This window comes from Rousettus aegyptiacus, unplaced genomic scaffold, assembly GCF_014176215.1.
Source record: "Rousettus aegyptiacus isolate mRouAeg1 unplaced genomic scaffold, mRouAeg1.p scaffold_m13_p_9, whole genome shotgun sequence".
Classification (NCBI taxonomy): Eukaryota; Metazoa; Chordata; class Mammalia; order Chiroptera; family Pteropodidae; genus Rousettus; species Rousettus aegyptiacus.
This window is the reverse complement of record NW_023416312.1, coordinates 84,005,629-84,026,960: the sequence shown is the minus strand read 5'-3', so window position 1 is coordinate 84,026,960 and position 21,332 is coordinate 84,005,629. Positions and strand designations below refer to the sequence as shown.

Genomic DNA, 21,332 nt, shown 5'->3' with positions numbered 1-21,332 from the left:
CACTTGTGGTTGTTGGTCTGTTAATTATTAAAATTTGCTAAAGCAGAAAATAACAGTAAATATCTTCATATACATATAAGCATCGTAAACTTTTAATTTTGACACAAAACAAACTTTTTTATCCATATGCCTATCTTTTGATGTAGGGTCGAGGCTTTTTTTTTTCCTAGAAAGAACATGTATCAAAAATATGAATAAAGAATGGTAATAACTACATTCCTATCAACAAGTACCTCAAATGGAAAAGAATTAAGTGCTCTAACCAAAAGCTAGAGTGGCCGAATGGATAAGAAAACAAGACCTCTACATATGCTGCTTACAAGAGGGTCAGGCTTTTTTGAGCAAGGATTTCTGATTGATTTTCCCTTTGTCTTTCTTTTCATAAACTATACCCATAATGCATCATCTATGATTCCAGCATTTACTTATTTAACATGGAAAGAGAATGTAGATGCTTACAAAGCAATATGCGTACTGATTCCTTCCAGTTTTCTCCCCCTATATTTCACTGCTATTATATCCAAAACTAATTTGACAGCACATTTTGAGGAATTCCCCCCTTATTGAGTTTTTGCAAAATGATCAACTGAGATTTCATAGAAACAATTCTTGCTTTTAGTGAGCATCATTCTTTGATATACATACAATTTAATTAAAGTATATAATTATAATAAAAAAGTAAAATTATTAAAAATATGTTAAAAATATTATTAAGCATGGGATTCAATCTATGGGTATAGAAGCACACGATCATATTAGAGTAGCCTACCAACTATGAGGTTTTTTTCATGAAAGTCATCTGCCAATGTTTTTTTTTTTTTAAATTATGGTGACATTGGTTAATAAAATCCAGTAAGTTTCAGGTGTACAACCTAGTAGTAAGGCATATATATTGCCCATAGTAAGATTTCTTTCTGTCACCGCATATTTGACTCCTTTTCCCCCATTTACTTCCCCTACTCCTCCTTATCCTCTGGTAATCACTAGTCTATATGTCCATGAGTCTCTGCTTGTTTGTCCTGTTCATTTGTTGCTTTTAGGCTTATATCCCACAAATAAGTGACATAATGTGATTTTCAACTTTTTTCTATCTGGCGTATTTTGCTTAGTATGATTATCTCAAGGTCCATCCACTTTGTTACAAATGGCAGTATTTTATCTCTTCTTATGGCAGAATAATATTCCATTGTGTATTCCATTGTACCACTGCTTCTTCATCCAATCATCTATCGTAGGACACTTTGGTTGCTTCCATGTCCTTGCCACCGTGAATAATGTCACTATGAATATCAGTGTGCAAACATTTTTTGGATATGAGTTTTCAAGTCTTTGTAGTAATACTCACTAGAGGGATTGCTGGATCATATGGAAAATCAATTTGTAGTATTTTGAGGAAACTCCACAGTGTTTTCCATAGTGGCTGTGCCAATTTGCAGTCTCACCAGCAGCGTATGAGGGTTCCTTTTTCTCTGCATCCTCTCCAACATTTGTTATTACTTGTCCTGTTGATTCTAACATATACGAGGTGGTATCTCATTGTGGTTTTGATTTGCATTTCCATAATAGCTATTGATGTCTTTTCATATATTTGTTGGCTATTTGTATGTTCTCTAGAGAGAACTGTTCAGGATGCCTTTTATATCTTTCTCTTGCCTGATTGCACTTGCTAGGACCTCCAATGTTATATTGAATAACAGTGGTGATAGTGGACAGCCTTGCCTGTTCCTGATCTTAGAGGGAAAGTTTTTGCTTTTTCACCAGTAACTATAATGTTGCTAAGGGTTTGTTGCCTATGGCCTTTATTATGTTAAAGTACCTTCCTTCAGTAAGAACTTTGTTAAGTGTTTTGATCATTAATGGATGCTGTATCTTCACGAAGGCTTTTTCTGCATCTACTGATATAATCATGTGAGTCTTATTTTTTAATACGTTTATGTGGTGTATCACATGAATTGGTTTGTGTATGTCAAAACATCCCTAGGCCCCTGGGATGGAGCCCAATTGATCATGGTATATAATCTTTTTAATATTGCCATATTTGGTTCATTAGTATCTATTTTAAGATATTTGCATCTTTCTTCATGAGGAATATTGGTCTGTAGTTTTCTTTCTTTGTGTTACTTTTACCAGGTTTTTGTATCAGAGTAATACTAGCCTCACAAAATCAGTTAGTTAGGAAGTATTGCCCCCTCTTCAATTTTTTGGAAGAGTTTGAGGTGAATAGGTATTCAATCTTTGAATGTTTGGTAGAATTTTTTGGTGAAGCCATCTGATCTTGGACTTTTACTTTTTGGTAGATTTTTGATAATTGTTTCAATTTCTATACTATTAATTGGTCTATTTTGATTTTCCAGTTCTTGATTCAGTCTAAGACGGTTGTATTTTTCTAAGTATTGATTTATTTCTCTTAGGTTATTAAATTTGGTGTTACATATTTCTTCGTAGTATTCTTGTATGATCATTTGTATTTCTGTGATGTCTGTCATAATTTCTCCCCTTTCATTCCTGATTTTGTTTATTTGTGTCCTTTCCCTAGGCCACATAGTGACTAATTTGTTCCTCCTCCTTAGGGTATATCTTATTAATGTACACAAATCAAGTTTAATGTTTGGATCCATTCATATATTGAACCAATAAATTTATTGAATATCTTTGCCAGGTACTATATATAATGTTAGGTGTTCAAATACATAGTTTCTGTTTTCAGGTACCTGGAAAAGGTGAACTAAAAGATTTGTTCTAATTCATACAGTTAGTAAGTGGATAGAACAGAATTACAATTCGGGTTTGTTTTAACAATTGTTATATGTTTTGGTAGACTGTGTTTTAGAGGTAGCCACCTTGAATATTATTGTTTTCATGAGAAATCAGTGTCTAATCGTTAAGCCTCATTTGTAAATTGGAAATCATAAGTAGAAATCTATAAAGTTTTAAATTATATACATGCATATGTATATATAAAGGCAAACACTACTGTAATCCAAGGGAGAAGAGGATAAATCAGGATGCAGGCTTGGAGTTCTAATTCCTTGAGTGGGAGCACTGATATTAAAGGATTAGCTCCATTAAGAAGCTTTATTAGAATGTTGAATAGTGTTGGCTTAAACAAGAACAAGGAATTGAAAAGAAAATTAGAAATTCAGAGAAGAGACAATAAGAAAGTTGTATATAAATAGGTATTGTAAGAAAAAAGTCATAACACAAAAATTGAGAATTTGGATCATATGGTTGAAAAAAATTAAAGGTTGCATGTTGAGACATAACCAAGATCTCACTTATACGCAACACATTCCACAATGCTGGCCAATTTCAACAGTACAGTATGGAGGACTGAAGGAAAATGCCTCTCTCTGAGTGAGACAGGGGTGGAGATCTTGAGCCACATGAATGTCTGACCTCCAAATGCATAAATGCCAAAAGCTTTCAGAGCCCATTGGGAAGTATGCAGGGATAGAAGAATCAGAGGATTATTCTGTGATCTTACAGAAGGAAGGAAAAAGGAAACCTTACAAGAATGGCTATATATTCTTTGTAACTACCTTAGTGAAACATTAACATATACAAACATAGGGAATGTAGTAATGTGGATGGGGAGGACTAAGCACCCTATAGATAAAAAGAATAACAAATGAGGAAGAGAAAGGAAAATTTTGAGTTCTTAAATTGTTTGAAAAGAAACTGAAGTCTATGACGGAATTTGGTCCCCATCACTGAAATGTTTCTTTGGTGCTAAAGAAGTATTGCTGTCATATCTCTCTTTAGAATTGTTTTTTTCGTAATAAAAATCCTGTGGCAGCTCCTTGTATGAAGGACTTTTTAAAAATTGTGGTGATTTCATCTATCTGGAATGGTCTGTGTCAGCACTTGCCCTAGGCAAAGTTGCCACAAAAACAAAACCTCCTCCTCTATCCTCTCTACCAGATGACCCCTCCCCACTGCCCTCCTTCCCTCTAAGTCCTGCAGTTCGCCATGGTGGACTTACCCTCTTTTTCTGGACCACAATTCTAATGTGACCTTCCACATAAAATCAAAACCACTTTCCCTTAGCTCTCTCCATGTCCTAGGGACGCTGGTAGGTTTCACCTTTTGTGGCTTATTTGCACTAAAAAATAGAACCCTGGTTAACATACATGGATCTCAGAACTCAAATTGGTGGAGCTTGGTACAGTGTAATCAAGTGGAGAGAAGTCCAGGGGAGAGGGGAGTATTTCTGGTCACTGGGAGAAGGGGCCGGGGTTGGCTGCCTTCCTGGAAGCTATTAAATCCCATATATGGGCTTGGTTCTGTCTGGTAGTGCTTTGAGAGAGCCAGCAGGGGGTTGGAGGAGGATGGCTAGAGTAGCTGACCTCTCAAGGTTGCTATTAATTCTATCACTTGGTTATTTCTAACTACATTTCCCCCGCACCCAACTTCCTTTGCAATACCCGAGTACCATGTGAGTTGGCTTTAACTAGGGGTCTTCAGCAGCATGTCTTTGTGCTTATCAGCCAGGCCCCAATTTTCCCAGCACAGTCCTCCCTGCAAACAGCAACCATCGGGTTCAGCAATGGTGGTGACTGAAAATCAGCACCAGATATACTCGGCTCAAAGAGATTTTCACAGAATGTTCCTCAAAGCTCCAGTTCTCAGAGAAGTGTAAGAAAGGGGATGTTTTGTTCTCATAGTGTGTGTGAGCTTTATGAAGAAAAAAAAATGTGTGGCTTTGTGTGAACAAAGTATCTTGTATGCAGATTTGGTGGGGAAAGCTGCAAAATGAGATCTACTGAAGAAGCTCATGAATAATTTTGTCAATTGCATATTGGATTAACAAACATTCAAGAGCCTCTACTATGTGCCAGGCTCAGTTAGATCTGGTGAGGAAAAAGATAAAGCAAGGTCCTTGCTGTGAAGTTCAGTCTAAAAGGGAAGATAGATATTACTTGTTAAATGCCACATTTGAGGTAAGAGAGGGTGTTTGGAAGCAGGGTGGTTGCCCTTGGCTCAATCTGCTGCTGAGAGAGATCAGAGAAGGCTGTCCCAGGGAGATGACATCTGAACCAAGTAGAATTAAGCCAAACCAAATAAAGGTGAGAAGGGCAATCTATGTAGAAAGACTGACATGAGCAGAGGCATGGGGGCATGAAAAGACTTGACATATATGGGGAATTACAAGCAGGCTGAGATTATTAGAAAGGAAAGTGATGGGCAGGGAGAGGGGCAAGAGATGAGTCTGGACAGGCAGGCAGGCTTCTAGAGGGAGAGAAGGCCCAACTTCCTGTGTTAAGGAGTATAAACTTTATCCTGAGGGGAGCCACTGAAGGATTTTAAGCAGGTTAGATTTGCATCTTGATTAAACTATCTGTCAATTTGGAGAAAATCATTCAAATTGCCCAAGGGATAAATTGAGTTAAGAATTCTATCGAAATGGTAGATTTGCAGATCTAGCCAAGTGTAAGACTTTGTTTCTCCAAGAAGGTTTGTCATTAGTCTGAGGCTTTTTAAACAATTTATGGATAGATATGTTTTTATCTGTAAAACTCATCATTTGGGGGATGCAGTGCCTCTAAACAGTGCTTAAAGAAAACAATATTTGAAGAAAGTCTTGTTGTTTATACCATTTATTTCACACAACAGTAACAATATCAAGTTGGGAACACAAACTGTACTATAATCTCTTTGTTTTGTTTAGCCAAAGTCATCTGGGAAGGCATTGTTTAACCTGAGTTGCAGCCATCTAAATCTTGCTGAAAAGGAATATTTTGGATTAGAATTCTGTAGCCATTCTGGAAATAATGTAAGTTGGTTTCATTATAGGGTTCTCTGTGTCTAGATTTGCTTCTAAATACAGTATGTAGCTAGGTTCAAACCCCTAATTGAAAAATGGGGGAAAAAATTTAAACCCTTGGAAAATGACTGGATTTAATAACTATTTTCCCTCCTCCATACTTTTCTATTAAGTAACCTTAGCTTGCCAAACACAAACTCTTCCACCCTATGCTCCTCTTTTGTCATTCTGTGAACAGCTATCTATGCTTTATCTATTCTGACTTTCCAGAGGCTGGAAATCAACCTCCAGAATTAAGACTCTTAACTTCACCAATGAGTATTTGGAGCACTTTCCTTTCTTCCCTCTCTGGAGTCCTAACTTTCCCGATGTTTTTCCTGCTGCATTCTGCCTTGGCATATCTATTACCTGGAATTTTCCCAGAAATGCTCATTACATCTATTAAGTTGGCATTTGGGGGCAGTAGAATTCAAATGTGGAGCCAAATGCCTTCATTAGTTTTCATAGCAACTAATGAGCCTCGTACGTGACACTTCTGTCATTCTACACAGGGGAGCAGTAATTCAAATGTCAACAGCAAAGAGTTTTCAGAGCAACAATGTTCACTGTCTTTGAGAAAATACAAGGGGGGAAATTGAATGTGGTAGAAGTATACTATCTCTTAGACATTGTTATTCCAACTATTATCAGACTTCTAGTTTTGGCATTTATTTCATGTTGACTTTTAACTGGTACTAAAAAATAGTTGCACTCAATACCATGTTCTATTAATTTTTTCGTTAATACTATTACAGGTTTGGTTGGAACTTCTGAAGCCCATTACAAAGCAAGTAAAAAGTAAGTATGACAAATAATTTAAGGAATATATTTTTTAGTTAAAACTTGAAATATTTGAATATTTTATCAACACCGTATTATTCCTCACCTTCATATAGGGGGAGAAAAGGGCTTTAATGTATCATTTTAATCTTTCATAAATCTAGTGAATTTAACAATTAAAAAATGTTTTAACCTTCTCTGAGATGTGAAGAATATTATGCTGCTGGATCTTTGAGTAAATCTGAAGAACTCTGGTAATTATAGCATTCTGTGAATTGGCTCTGGGAATGTATCTCAGGTTCCAGCACTGCAAATCTTCAAGCATCTCCTTGATGCCCATCTGCAATGCCATTGACCTGCTGCCTGAAGATGTTTTAGTTTTATTCTGTTAGACATTGTCCATTCTTTTCAGTTCATATTTTAGTGCCTATTATGTATGAAATATTCCCTCTATGCCATATTTCAAAATCTAGTGTGATGGTTCTCAAATTTCAATGTGTATTAGGATCATTTGGGGTTCTTGTTAAAATAGAGACTCTTGGATCTTATTCCTGGGTTGAGGGCCAGCTTCCTACATTTTAAACAAATTTCGCCAGTGTTTCTGATGTCAGTGGATTTCAATCAATACTTTGAGAAACATTCTCTTACAATGTATGTTCCCCCATCTGCTCTTTATATGTTGGTGCTCCCCACAGTTCTGTCTCTTTCCTCCCACAAAATGATAATGTCACATTATACCAACAGCTTCCAAACCAATTTCCTCTAACCCATCATCTACAATACTTCCAAAGGGAACTATTGAAAATACAAACCTCACCACTTCAATGTCTTTCTTAAAATGCTTTCATTGGCTCCTTATCACCCTTAGAATAAAGTCCAAACTCATTAGCATCATCCACAAAACACTGGACTCTGTCTGCCTTTCTAGCCTTACCTCTACCACTGACCACTTTGTATTCTTACCTTTTCTGACTTTGACTAAACTAACCTCAGCTGTAGGCTTCTCAGATAAAATAGAGGATGCCAACTAAATTTGAATTTCTGATAAATAATAATTTCCTTGTATAAGTATGTCCCATGTAATCACTTATCTAAAATTAAAATTTAATTGGGAGTCCTGCATTTTACTTGCTAAATCTAGTAGCCCTGCTCAGATGTCAACTCCTATAGAAAGCTTTCTTTGATCTTCTGCAAATTCTTTTTGATTCTCAAGTACACAGTGCTTTTAACACTTGTAGTGCTGTAATTGTCTATTTAGATGTCTGTCTCTTCTACCAGAATATGAGTGCTTAATTGCCTTTTTATTCCCATACATGCCTAATACAATGCTTGACAGAGTTTCTTATTTTCAAATGCAAATAGAAATGAAGGCAAGTAGATGTGTTTTAATGTAAATTTTAAAATACATAGAGGCATCAGTTCATACTGCTTCCCTTTATGAGATCATTCAACCAGGTGATATCCAACTGCCTCTAAAGCTGGGCCCTTCTCTCAACTAGGAATGCAGAATCCCAAGTAATATGTGGTTTGTTTTTCTAAATCGAACATCTCTTAAGACAGGACACAGTAGGCCTGAAAGAGATATATTTTCACAAAAAGAAACTAAAACGTAGAGAGGGTAGGAGGAGGGCCAGGAGAACTTTCCCAATTGCTATCCACATAGAGACACAATCCAGAAATAGCAGAATCATACTAATGTGAAAATTTGAAATTTAAAAGTCTGTGGGAGGAAGAGAAGGGGAGAGGAGAAAAGAGGAGAGGGAAATGTGTGTCTGTATCTCTGTGTATAAACATGTGTAACTGTTGTGATGGACATTTAAATAAAACTTATGGAGATATTATGTTTTAAGATCCTAAGGAAGTTGTTTTCAAATTTATGGTGAAATTTTTCCCAGTGGACCCTGGACATCTGCGAGAAGAGCTTACAAGGTATAGTACTTACCTGGTGTCTGATGCATGCTGTTTCTTAAGAATCATTATCCTCCATTTTTCAGGGAATAGGCCTCTAGCCTTCTTTGGAAGGATTGGATTTCAGTCATTCTCTGGGAGATGGTAAGGAACTGGAGAGAAGGAGGGCCAAGCTGGTCCCCAAATGGTTAATCTTCCAAAGGGTGAGGACTTCAAAGGGAAGGAGGAGCTAGTGTTCTAGATGTGTGGCATGCCTGAGTGCCCACTTGGGGGTTATGTCATTAACTGCTGCAACAATCAGAGTGCTTGCCTTCATTTCATCTGTGTTCTAATCAGGGGCAACTTGACAGCACAAGTGTAATGCCAACTAATTTCCATGGATATTGAAAATGGTATGTGTATGTATTCCACAGGTAGAAAGTGATGATGACATATACTTATAAAAAAATTAAAAAATTAAAAAGTATAACATTTTAATAAATTATTTATAATGTATAATATAAATTGATCTTTTGTTATTATTTAATGATAAATTAATAATTTAATATAATTTAATAATAATTTATAATGATAAATTATTAAAATTTATAAAAGTAAAATATTTTATACTTATGCAAAGTTAAAAAGTTAAAAGTATAAAACATTTAAAAAGTATTTTTATACTTATAAAATATTCTTTAAAATTATAACATGAACCTACTTTTTCAAAAATACATTTTCAACATCATACTCCCTATAACCTTACTCTGCTTTCCAAACTTGAGACTCTTACATGTAGAAAGGATATAAGAGATAATCTAGTCCAGCCTTCTTGATTCACAGATCAAGAAACAGGTCCTGGGACCTAAAATGACTTGGCCAAGATCACAGGGTGTTGGCAGATATTCTCGCTGAAGTTTTCCCCACAACATGATTCACGGCCAGTTCTTTTCCACCTCTTTTCTACAGGGGTATTTCTCTTTTCTGAGGTATTTCTCTCTCCCAATTTTCTCCACATTTATGAATTGTAGACTACTTTTCCAGATAACTTGATATTTTGGTTTCTATATTAGTTTGCATTTGCTAACCCATTTCCATTGTGTCTCAAATAGTGGCCGATTTTGATGGAGATAAACTTTCTCAAAAAAAAAGAATGAGAAAAATCAATGGGATAATAAATGATTCATCAGCTGTTCAGAGCAAGGATTTGATTGTTGAAGCAGGCAGCTGTCTTCTTAATAGCAAGGAACATATCAAATGACCAAAATGTTCCCTTCCTTTCTTTCTAGGAGCAAAATTAAATCACTTTCCCTTTAGCAATTGAGGCTGATGTTTCTCATTTATATCTATATTTGAAAGCAGACAATGGCAAAGATTAGATTTCCTTTATTTTTCTTCATTGTTCCATCTAAGAATACTTAACTATAGTTGACTTTACAAGGATGTCTTACTTGGATCCAATATAGGAGTTTCTGAGACTGTCATTCAAATATAATTTTTCTAATTGATTCATTTCTAACTCATTAGGGGAGCTCACAGTTGGAAGAATTATAATGATGAATGCTTTTGTAAATTGAATAATCACCTCCTAATTTACTTGTTTTTTTTTTCTAATCGGAATTTTCATCTATCACCAGAAATTAATTTTGATTCTCCACATTTCCTTCAAGGCTTAACTGGTTTTAAAGTCCAGATAGAGATTTATTTAGAAAATCACATCTTACATAGGGAAACACCCACAGTAGATAGTCAACAAATGTTTTATGTATAAAATAAAATATTGTAACCAATATTCAACCACGGAAGAAAGTGGTCAGTGGTAGAATCTTAGTTATATACATCTTTTCAAAGTTGATTCTTCTTTGATGATGGCTTAAAAGTGTGGCACAAATGCTATCTCTTTGACAAAGCTCTGGATACCAGCCAGCACTTTATGGGTCCCTGATGAGTTGTGAGTGGGAAAAAGGATAGTTTGGTTTCATTCCATTCAGGACAGGAATTCCATACTTGCTTTGTGCAAAATACTGGGCTGGACTGTGGTGACACAGGGAAGGTGGTCTCAAGTCCTTGGTTTCTGAAACACAATTTTTTGGACAGGAGAAGGTCTGAATTCAATGGCAGACTTGAATTCTAGCCACAGTCTCACTATCTTTGGGTGATATGACCTTGCCCAAATCACCTAACCTCTATCTTTCCATAACTGTGAAATGGTATGGTTTTTCCTGCCCAGTCTACCTCCTAAGTTGTTTTGATAGTGAATGCTTGATCACATTTTATAAACAGAGCAGTACTGGCCTCCTGAGTGGGCTGACTCTTGCTGAATTTTTCTTTCTCTCTGGCTCGCATGTGGTTTTGCTATGTGGCAGAAACCACCAGAGGATGATCGACCAACTCCTTAAAGTTGGTGGGAAGATTTGGTTGAGGTAATTCCTAATGGCCGTGAGGTGTGCCAAAGTGCTAGATCAGCTGAGTTGTGGTCTAGTGCTGGTTTGGGGCTAAAGCGAAGCCTATAAATTACTCACCACCCCAAAGGGACATCTCACTGACTGGGGGTACCATTTGTTTTTTGAAACATTTTGGATCTGGGTAAAGTGAAATGCTTCTTTCTTGTTCCTGTTTCTTTACCAAGAGATTTTCTCCCAAATTCTTGGCAGGTATCTTTTTACTCTTCAAATAAAGACGGATTTGGCTCTAGGAAGGCTTCCATGCAGTGACAACTGTACAGCATTGATGGTATCTCACATCTTACAATGTAAGTAGTAAATGTTGGTTTTGGGGCGTATTGACCAGGCAGAGAACCAGACAAAGGAGCTGAACACCCTTAGTGTGCCCATCATTGTGTTAGGACTTATGGAGGAGAGAAAGCCTAAATAAGATATATAGAAACAACACAGCCCAGTAGAAGGAGGCTGTCGTTGAAGTCATGTCTGTCATTGCAGTCATGGAAATTTGGATTTAAATACTGTCTCTACTACATTCTAACTGTTGTAGTCTTGAGTAAAGTCCCCTCATCTGCCTTTGCCTGAGTTTACTAGGCTTTAAAATAGTGATGAGACTACTTTCTCACAGAGTGGTTGTGTTTATGTAGATTAAAAGTAAATGCTGATTTTCTTCTATCTGGGTCTAACCTTTCCCTCTTACTCCTGGGGCTAGCCATTCAGAAACTGGTTTCAACTAATCCAGGCATGGACTTTGTTAGGCAGGCCCCCACTCCCTCTGTTTGCCCCAGGATACATTTCTGAGATGTGCTTTCTGTGGCACATTGTCACATTTGATATGATTTCTGTGTTACTCTGTATCATTACCCCAGAGAACAAAGCACAAATTACAGCAGGTGGAGAGAGGATGAAAGGGAAAAAGGTCTCAAGTATCTATTAGAGTTCTCCATATCCTAGCAGCCAAGTAGTTGGACTGGGCTGAATAAGGAAGGCAGAGAGAAAGAGCCTGGGAAATATTGGAAACTTGCCTGGGATGGGATGAAGCTGAGAAGACAAAGTAGCTAGAGATAGTATCTCTTCTTCTAGCACTGGCTGTACTTTCTCTTTAAGAGAGGCATTCCACTAATACACCTTTCATTACCATTCCTTCAGGATCATAAATTCGTTTTTTGTTTGTTTCACAAGTTCATTTGTTTACCTCTATCCCTTACCTTCCTGACAGTCCAGAATATGTAGATTTCTATTTTCATTGGGAAATCTAGAATGAAGTGCTTGGATAGGTACAGCATCTGAATCAGTGTTTATCAAGCAACTCCTGACTGGGACAGGTAATGACAGCTCCAGGATCTCAGAAAGGTAGCAGGCAGTGAGACCAATAGTAATCAGGGAAGGCTTATGGAGGCGATGGCTTTTGTGCTGGGCCTTAAAGAGAGACATAGGAATTATATAGGCAGAGAAAACAACATGAAAAAAAATGGTAGTGGGACAAGAAGTAGTGTATACAGAGGATGCAGCTCAAGTCAAGCTGAAGTATAGGGTCTGTTAAGGAGAGGTGGCAGACAACTAAGAATCATTTTGGAAGGCCTTGAATGCCAAGGACACTAACCATATGTTCAGTATTGTGCTTAGCTTGGTGGAAGGCATGGGGTAAAGCAGATAGAGAAAACAATGTTGGAAGACTTATTCTTCTCCATTAGCTGCCTATTAAGACCAATCGGGGGATTGGTGCTCCTTGACAACCTCTAATGTGGGACCTCAATTTTATTTTTAATGGTTCACCATTATAAATTTGAGCATTACATAGTGGCCATTTCAAGTACAGCATGGAACACTTCAGCTTTTACAGAAGATATTTTATCAATAGATGATATTTCCACAGAAAAAGGCTGAAGTTAGACTGTTTCACTGGATGCTGAAGCAGTGTGCAGAACACAACCAAAGAGCTCATTCATTTACTATTTATTCTTCATCCAATATTTATATTCTAGACATTCAAGAACTTCTACATTCTGACATTCTCATCTGCTTAAGTTTCTCTTACACACCCCTCTGGCTCTAGTCAGACACTCCCTCCCAATCACAATTTATACATTCCAAATGAAGCCTCCCTTTTATGAATGCCTTTAGTAATTCTTCTTTGTTATTTATTCTTAAAAAATTTATTGAGTATCTAATACATGCCAAGTACTATTATAGGCACTGGGAACATAGCAGTAAACTAAGCAGACAAAAATACTTTCCCTCGCTGAGCCCACATTTTGGCAGTGGAAGGGAGTCAGACAATAAGCAAAATAAGGAAATAAGTTTTGTATGTTAGAAGGTGATAAATGCATTGGAGAAAAAAATAAAGTATAGAAAGGAGATGAGGAATTCTGGTGGTGAGTACTAAATTTTTAAATAAGATGGACAGGGTAGGCTTCACTGTGAAGGTGACAGTTGAACAAAGAATTGAAGGAGTTGAGAGAGAAAACCATGTAGAAACCTGGTGGAGAGGAGTTCCAGGCAGAGAGAACATCCAGTGCAATGGGCCTGAGGTGGGAGCATGCCTGGAGTATTCAAGAAACATTAAGCAAGCTTTGCGGTTAGCCAAAACTGAGTGAGAGAGGGAGAGAATAATCATGAAGGGTCTTGCAAGCACATTAAAGACTTAGAACATTACTTCGAGATGGGAAGCCATGGAAGTATTTAGAGCAGAGGAGTGAAGTGATAAGAATTGGGTTTTAACAAGATCATATAGGGTGCTATTGTGAAAATAGAAACTTGTAACAAGTGCTAAATAAGCCATAGAGGTCTAATGCACAGTATAATGAACATAGACAATAAATTGTATTATAATTATGTAATGTTATAATATTGTTATAATGACAATCATATCACAATATATAAATGTATCAAAGTAACATCCTGTATACCTAAAATTTATATAATGTTACATGTCAAATTTATTCAACAAAAAAGAGGAATAAAATAGACTTTTTGAGCGAATGGTGAAAGTGGGGAAACCAGATAATAGACCATTGTCGTGTGACAACAGTGAAGGTGTTTGTTACATTTGTTATTTTCTGTTACTGATGATATTTACTCATTTGTATGTCATACGTTTCTTCCTAGATTATTATCATCTTATATGGAGAGAAAAACAAGCAGTCTTATGTGTTTTTATAGTTTCCTTATGGTCAATAACTCAACAGTTTTTAGTAAGCTTACGAAGTTGTGCAACCTTTACCACAATCCAGTTCTAGAACATTTATTTCCATCACACCAAAAGAGATCTCTCATGCCCATTTGCAGTCACTCCCTGTTCTCATGTTCAGCTTCTGCAACCACTAACTTACTTTCTGTTTCTATAGATTTGTCTTTTCTGGACATTTCATGTAATCCGAATGACAAAATATGTGGTCTTTTTCATCTGGCTTTTTTTTTCACTCATCGTAATGTTTTTGAAATTCATGTATGTTCCAGCAGGAATCATAGTACTTTGTTCTTTTTTATAGCTGAGTTATTTAATTTTATGGATATACCAAATTTTTGTTACCTATTTGCCTTGTCATGGACATTTGGATTATTTCTAGTTTAACTATTATGAATAATATTTTGAACATTCACATACAAGTCTTTGGACACATGTTTTTATTTCTCTTGGATAGACTTCTAGGAGTGCAATTGATTGCTTCATCTTACAGTTAGTCTATGTTCAACATTTTAAGAAACTGCCAAATAGTTCTCCAAATTAAAATAATAAAACCAGAAATGTATGCAGTTTCCAATTTCTCCACATTTTCCCCAATATTTGATGTTGTCTATCTTTTTGATTATGGCCATTCTAGTGGGTTCGAAGAGGTATTTCATTGCAGTTATAATTAGCATTTTTATTAACTAATGATGTTGAGCACCTTCTCATCTGCTTATTAACCGTTCCTATCTTTTCTTTGGTTAAATTCTTATTCAAATCTTTTGCTCATTTTAAAATAAGTTGTGTTTTATTGAATTTTAAGAGATTTTTATATATTCTTATTAAGATATGTAATTTGCAATTTTTTCTATATGTAGCTTCACTTTTTATTATCTTAATTCTGTCTTTTGGAATGCAAAAGCCGCCCCCCCCCCACTTTATTGAAATATAACAGACAATTAGTTGCTCATATTTACATTGTACAATTCAATAAAGTTTTTTCAATTATAGTTGACATGCAATAATGTATTAGTTTCAGCTATACAGCATAGTGGTTAGAGATCTGTATAAATAATGAAGGGGTCATCCCACTAAATCAAATACCCCTCTTCCCTTTACATATTTTTTACAACATTGTTGACTATTTTCCTTATGCTACACTCTATATCTCAATGACTATTTTGTATCTATCCATTTGTACTTCTTAATCCCTTTGCCCTTTTTCACTGTCTTCCTAACCACTCTCCCATCTAGTAGCTATAAAAATATTCTCTGTATCTATGATCCTCTGTATCTCGTTTCAGTTTTTGTTGTTTATTTTGTTATTTAGATTCCACATGTATGGAAATCAGGCAATATTTGTCTTTATCTGACTTCATTCAGCATTCATTGCCTCTAGGTCCATCGAGGCAATGTCTTTTTCCATCCCCTTCCTTTTAGTCTGGGTCTCTTTTAATCTGAAGTGAGTCCCTTATAGGCAGCATATGTACGGGTCTTGTTTTCTTATCCATTAAGCCTCCCTATCTTTGGGGTAAAACACTTAATTCTTTTCCATTTGTGGTACTTGTTCATAGACAGGTAGTTATTACCATTCTTTATTCCTGTTTTTGATACGTTTTTTCTTAAAGACGTCTCTCCAACAATTGCTATAATACTGGCTTAGTGTTGTGGCTTATTTTTTGTCTGGGAAGCTCTTTATCTGTCCTTTGACTCTAAATGATAGCTTTACTGGATAAAGTATTCTTGGTTGTAGATCCTGGGTTTTCAACATTTTGAATATTTTGTGCCAAGCCTTTCTGTCCTGCAAAGCTTCTTTTGAGAAATCAATTGCCAGTCTTATCGGAGCTCCTCCCTTGTAGGCAACTAACTGCTTTTCTCTTGCTGCTTTTAAGATGCTTTGTATTTAACGTTTGGCATTTTAACTATGATGTGTTTTGGCGTGGGCCTCTTTGAGTTCATTTTCTTGGGGACTCTCTGAGCTTCTGGTATTGTACGTCTATTTCCTTTACCAGGTGAGGGAAGTTTTCCATTATTATTTCTTCAAATAAATATTCAACTTCTTATTCTCCCTCTTCAGGACATGAATGTTGTTACCCTGAATTTTGTCCCATAACCTCCTTAAATTATCATTATATTCTTAGTTACTTTTCTCTTGCCATTCTGATTGGGTGTCCCGTCTTCACCATCCTCTATATTGCTGATTCGATCCTCTTCTTCATCCACTCTGTTGATTTCCTCTAATACACTCTTCATTTCAGATAATGCATTCTTCATTTCTGACTGGTTCCCTCATATAATTTCCATTTCCATTTTTACGTGTTTTATCTCTTTGTTAATATTATCGCTGAGTTCATCTACACTTTTCCTAATTTCATTGAGAATCTTACAACCAATGTTTTGAACTCTGCATCTGCGAGATTGCTTGACTCCATTATTTCTGGATCTCTGTTCTGTTCTTTCACATGGTTTCTGCTTCCTTTGTCTTCCCATTTTGGCTGCCTTTCTGTGTCTGTTTCTATGTACTAAGCAAAGTTCCCAGGTCTCCCAGTCTTATTAGCATGGATTTGTGTGATAGGTGTGCAGTGGCACAGTCCTGAGAGGGTTCAGCTGCAGGCCAAGTTTAGCCCCAGCCTGTGCTCTTCTAGGGCCACCTGGTAAATTCAGCAAGCAATCCACAGTTGCTGTGCTTATAGTTTTCGAGAAGCCATGCCAGAAACCAAGGCCAGCTACAACAAGTCTGTGTCTTGGTGCTGCTTAGCAAGGAGCACGGGACTTGCAGAGGATACAACTGGATGTGGCTTGAGTAGGGCCACGAGTTGGGGAAGGCAGAGTTTCAGAAAATCCTCTGGGCAAAGCAAACTCTGTTATCCAGTTCGATGAAGTCTCAGCTAAGGCAGCACTGCATCTGCACACTGGGAGGGGGAGGGCTCAACAGAAGAACAATGTATACTACCAGCACTTCTCCCTGGGAGAAAGCCTTCCCTTCAGACCTTGCTCTGACAACTCAGTGTCACCCTGTAAGTCCCTGTTGCCCCTTGAACAACCGAATGGGTGCTGGTGCTCAGAATGAGCACAGCTGTCACCAAGAAAATCTGGTCACAGACATGGCCCCTTTAAGTGGCATCAGCAGCTGCCAGTTCCACTCAGCTGATCTGAACTAAGCAGCCTCACATCTTTGCCCCCTCCTACTCCCAACTGTTGCAGAGTGATTTCTTATTTCTCTTCCGAGTTGTGGGACTTCTGTTCATCTAGAGCTCTGGCGGCTCTGTTTGCTGTTTGCTCCGTGTTTCTTTCACATTTTTGATGTGATCACAAGAGGAATGAATGAAGCTTCTATCATCTATGCCATTTTGCCTGGTTTTGGAGTGCAACAGTTTTTAATTTTGATAAAATTCTACTTTCTCAATTTGTTTTAGTGGGTCATGTTTTTGCTTTTGGTGTTATATCCAAGAACACTTTGCCTAACATAAGGCCACAACGATGTTCTCCTAAGTTTTCTTTTAGAACTTTTATAAGTTTACCTCATAGATTTATGTCTATGATCCATTTTGAATCTTTTAGTATTTTCGTATGGTATATGCGATGAGGTAGGAAATCAATGTCACTTTTTTTTTTTTTTGCATGCGGATGTCCATTTGTTCCTTTTGTTAAAAAGACTATTATTATTTCTCCACTGAATCATCCTGGTGCCTTTGTCAAAAACCAATTGACCATAAATATAAGGACTTTTTTCAGGATTTTCAACTATGTTCCATTAATCTCCTTACGGCATTACCACACTGTCTTGTTTACTGTAGCTTTGTATTAAGATTTGAAATAAGGAAGCATACATCCTCCAGCTTTGTTCTTCTCTTGCATTTCCATGTAAAATTTTAAGATCATTTGTCAATTTCTACAAAAATATTTGTGAGGACTGCATTAAATTTATAGATCAATTTCGGCAGGATTATAATCTTTACCTTATGGAATCTTTTAATCCATGAACCTGAAACGTCTTAATTTATATAGATCTTTTAGAAATTTCTCTTGTCACTGTTTTGTACTATTCAGTGTATAAGTCTTACACATATTCTGTTAAATTTATTCCCAAGTGTTTTATTCTTTTTATTGCTATTATAAATGAAATTGTTTTCCTGGTTTCACTTTTGGATTGTTCAGTTGGTAGTATATGCAAATATGATGACTTTTTGTATATTGATCTTCTACCTCACTACCTCATTGAACTCATATATTAGTTCTAGTAGTCTTTTTTGGATTCATTAGGATTTTCTAGGCACAGGAACATGTTGGCTATAAGTAACACAGTTTCATCTCTTCCTTTTCAGTGTAATTTAAGAAACTATTTCTGCTTCTTGCCTGATTGCACTGACTAGAACCACCAGTACAATAATGGATGCAAGTGGCAAGAGCAGACATCCTAGTCTTGTTCCTAGTCTTAAGGGAAAGCATTCGGTTTCATAACATTTAGTGTAATTATGTTAGCTGTAGGTTTTTAATAGTTAACCTTTATTAGGTTGAAGAAATTTTCTTCTATTCCTTGTTTGTTGAATTTTTTTTATCATGAATTTGTTTTGGATTTTGCCCAATGCCTTTTCTGCATCTATTGAGATGATAACATATTTTTATCCTTTATTCTATTAACATAATGTGTTATGTTAATTAATCTTGCAATCCTGGGATAAATCCTACTTAGCCATAATGTATAATCATTTTTATATGTTATTGGATTCAGTTTACTAGTGTTTTGTTGAAGATTTTTATTTTTGTATTTATAATGGATTTTGATCTGTATGTAGTTTTCTTGTGATGCCTTTGTCTGAGTTTGGTATCAGAGTAATACTGGCCTCAAGAATGAGATGGTAAGTATTCATTCCTTTATTTTCTGGAAAAGTTTGTGAAGAATTGGTATTTATATTTAATTTGAACATTTGATAGAATTAATCAGTGAAACCAGAGATTGCTACCTTTATCAATTTTGGCAATAAATAAAAGCCATTGATTTGGTCTTTTTTTTAACAAAAAAGGTTATTATATGGAGATTTTCATTATAATGTGATTTTCTGGGAAATATGCACATATTCTTCATCTGTTTAAAAACGAGCATGCTGTCTACAACACAAGAGAAAACCAAGACAAAAGAGAAAACTTTCTAGCACTCAGAATTGGTGCCCCATGGACACGTATTTTGCTCAATAGGAGAGCAACACAGGATTCAATGGAAAATCTATTTACTCTTACAATTCATAAATTGCTAACACATTTGGCTATCTGGATTCCCTTTTTCTCATGTTACAATGTGAATTTTATGAGAAAAATTGCTTTAGCTTTTTATCATATGGTAGATTAGAAGTCACAATTCAGAATCAAATGGAGACCTATCTCTTCAGGGGAAGTCAATGACCGGGAAGTGATTCATATCAGTCTGATAAGAGGGGGAAGGCATAAAATTATAAAGAAGAGACAAGAATTTTAAAGCAAATCATTTTGAAACGATTTACTGTGGGGGCAGATAATCCTATATACCTCAATTGACTTTGTAGGCATAGTGCTATGATAAATGTTTCTAATAATAAACTGGAGACATCTAGAAATGAGTAGATTATGATCAGGGATAAACTGCCAGTCATTTGGAAGAGCGAGAATGATTTATCTACTGGGGATTGCAGATAGCTGAGGTTTTACTAGATTCCCAATGTACAGAGTGATGAACAGCTATGACTGGTTTGCATTGTAGTTATGGGGCTATTTATTTGCTAGGACTGCCATAACAATTACCACAGGCTGCATGGCTTAAATGGCAAAAGTTTAGTTTCTCAAAGTCTGGAGGCTAGAAGTCCAAGATTGAGGAGTTGGCAGTTTTGGTTTCTTCTGAGGCCTCTCGTCTTGTCTTGCAGATTGTTGCCCTCCTGATACATCCTTACCTGGTCTAGCCTCTGTGTGCCTGCACTCCTAGTGTTTCTCCGTGTGTCCAGGATTCCTTTTCTTAAAAGGGCAGCAGTTATTTTGGATTATAAAACACCCTTCTGCCTCATTTTAACCTAATCACTCCTTTATTGGCCCTATCTCCAAATATAGTCACATTCTGAGGTGCTGAGGGTTAGTACTTGAATTATGAAAATGAGAACGGGGGACACTATTCAACTTGATCAGAAATGGAAGAGATCACAAACAGAATTCAGGAGAATAAAATATCTGTGATCCTGGGGCCTTTAAGACCTGCTCTGTGTCTGTGACTCAGGGTGCTGACACTTGATCGCAACCCACTGCTTCTGATTTGAAAAAGAGCCAGTTAATTCCCTCCTATATCCGAAAGCATAAATAGACATACAACGTGGTGTGGGGGACCTCAGGCTGCACTGGCTACAAAGAAAGGGCTGTTTGAGAAAGTCAGAGGGTCTGCGTTACATTGCATTGCCTAAATCTACAATGTTAATGTGAAAAATGTCACTTTCTGTCATGCAGCAGAACTGGGAGACTTTCACGAAGAAAAGGATGGGAAACATCTGGCACGAACCCGGTACTTACAGAACCAAGACTGCTTAGAAAGCAAAATCATGCAGTTTCATCAGAAGCACATGTAAGTACTTTACTTAGCACCTGCTTCCACCAGCAGAAAACACTGTACCTGGGGACAGACTCTTTTTTTTTTTTTAGAATAAAATTTATTTTATTTTATTTTAATTAACTAATTGATTTTTTATGATGACATTGGTTAACGAAATCCAGTAAGTTTCAGCTGTACATTTTAACGATAAGGAATATATATATTTACACTGTGTGTTCACCTCCCATAGTTAGATTTCCTTCTGTCACCACATATTTGCAACCCTTTACCCCATCTACCTCCAGCCTTCCACCTTGCCCTTACCCTCTGGTAACCACTAACTAGTCTATTGTCCATGGCCATGAGTCTCTGTTTGTCCTGTTCATTTGTTGATTTTAAGTTTATATCCCACATATAAATGACATCATGTGATTTTCAACTTTTTCTGTCTGGCTTATCTCAAGGTCCATCTATGTTGTTGCAAATGGCAGTATTTCATTTCTTCTAATGGCTGAGTAATACTCCATTGTATATATGTAACACAGCTTCTTTAGTCAACCATCTCTTGTAGGACACTTCGGTTGCTCCCCTGTCCTGGCCACCGTGAATAATGCTGCTATGAACATCAGTGTGCAAATATCTTTTTGGATATGGGTTTTCAAGTCTCTGGGATATATACCCAGTAGAGGAATTGCTGGATCATATGGA

At 36.6% G+C, this 21,332-nt stretch overlaps 1 protein-coding gene across 1 annotated transcript in view; it reads left to right on the top strand.

Moving 5' to 3' along the window:
* The window catches only part of FRMD7 (FERM domain containing 7), a 59,749-nt gene that overhangs the window by 22,359 nt on the left and 16,058 nt on the right, over positions 1-21,332 (top strand). The window contains exons 2-6 of the mRNA XM_016136813.2: positions 5,669-5,773; positions 6,559-6,601; positions 8,434-8,512; positions 11,125-11,222; positions 20,543-20,657. Coding sequence (XP_015992299.2) covers positions 5,669-5,773; positions 6,559-6,601; positions 8,434-8,512; positions 11,125-11,222; positions 20,543-20,657 — 440 coding nt within the window. The remainder of the gene's footprint in view (positions 1-5,668; positions 5,774-6,558; positions 6,602-8,433; positions 8,513-11,124; positions 11,223-20,542; positions 20,658-21,332) is intronic.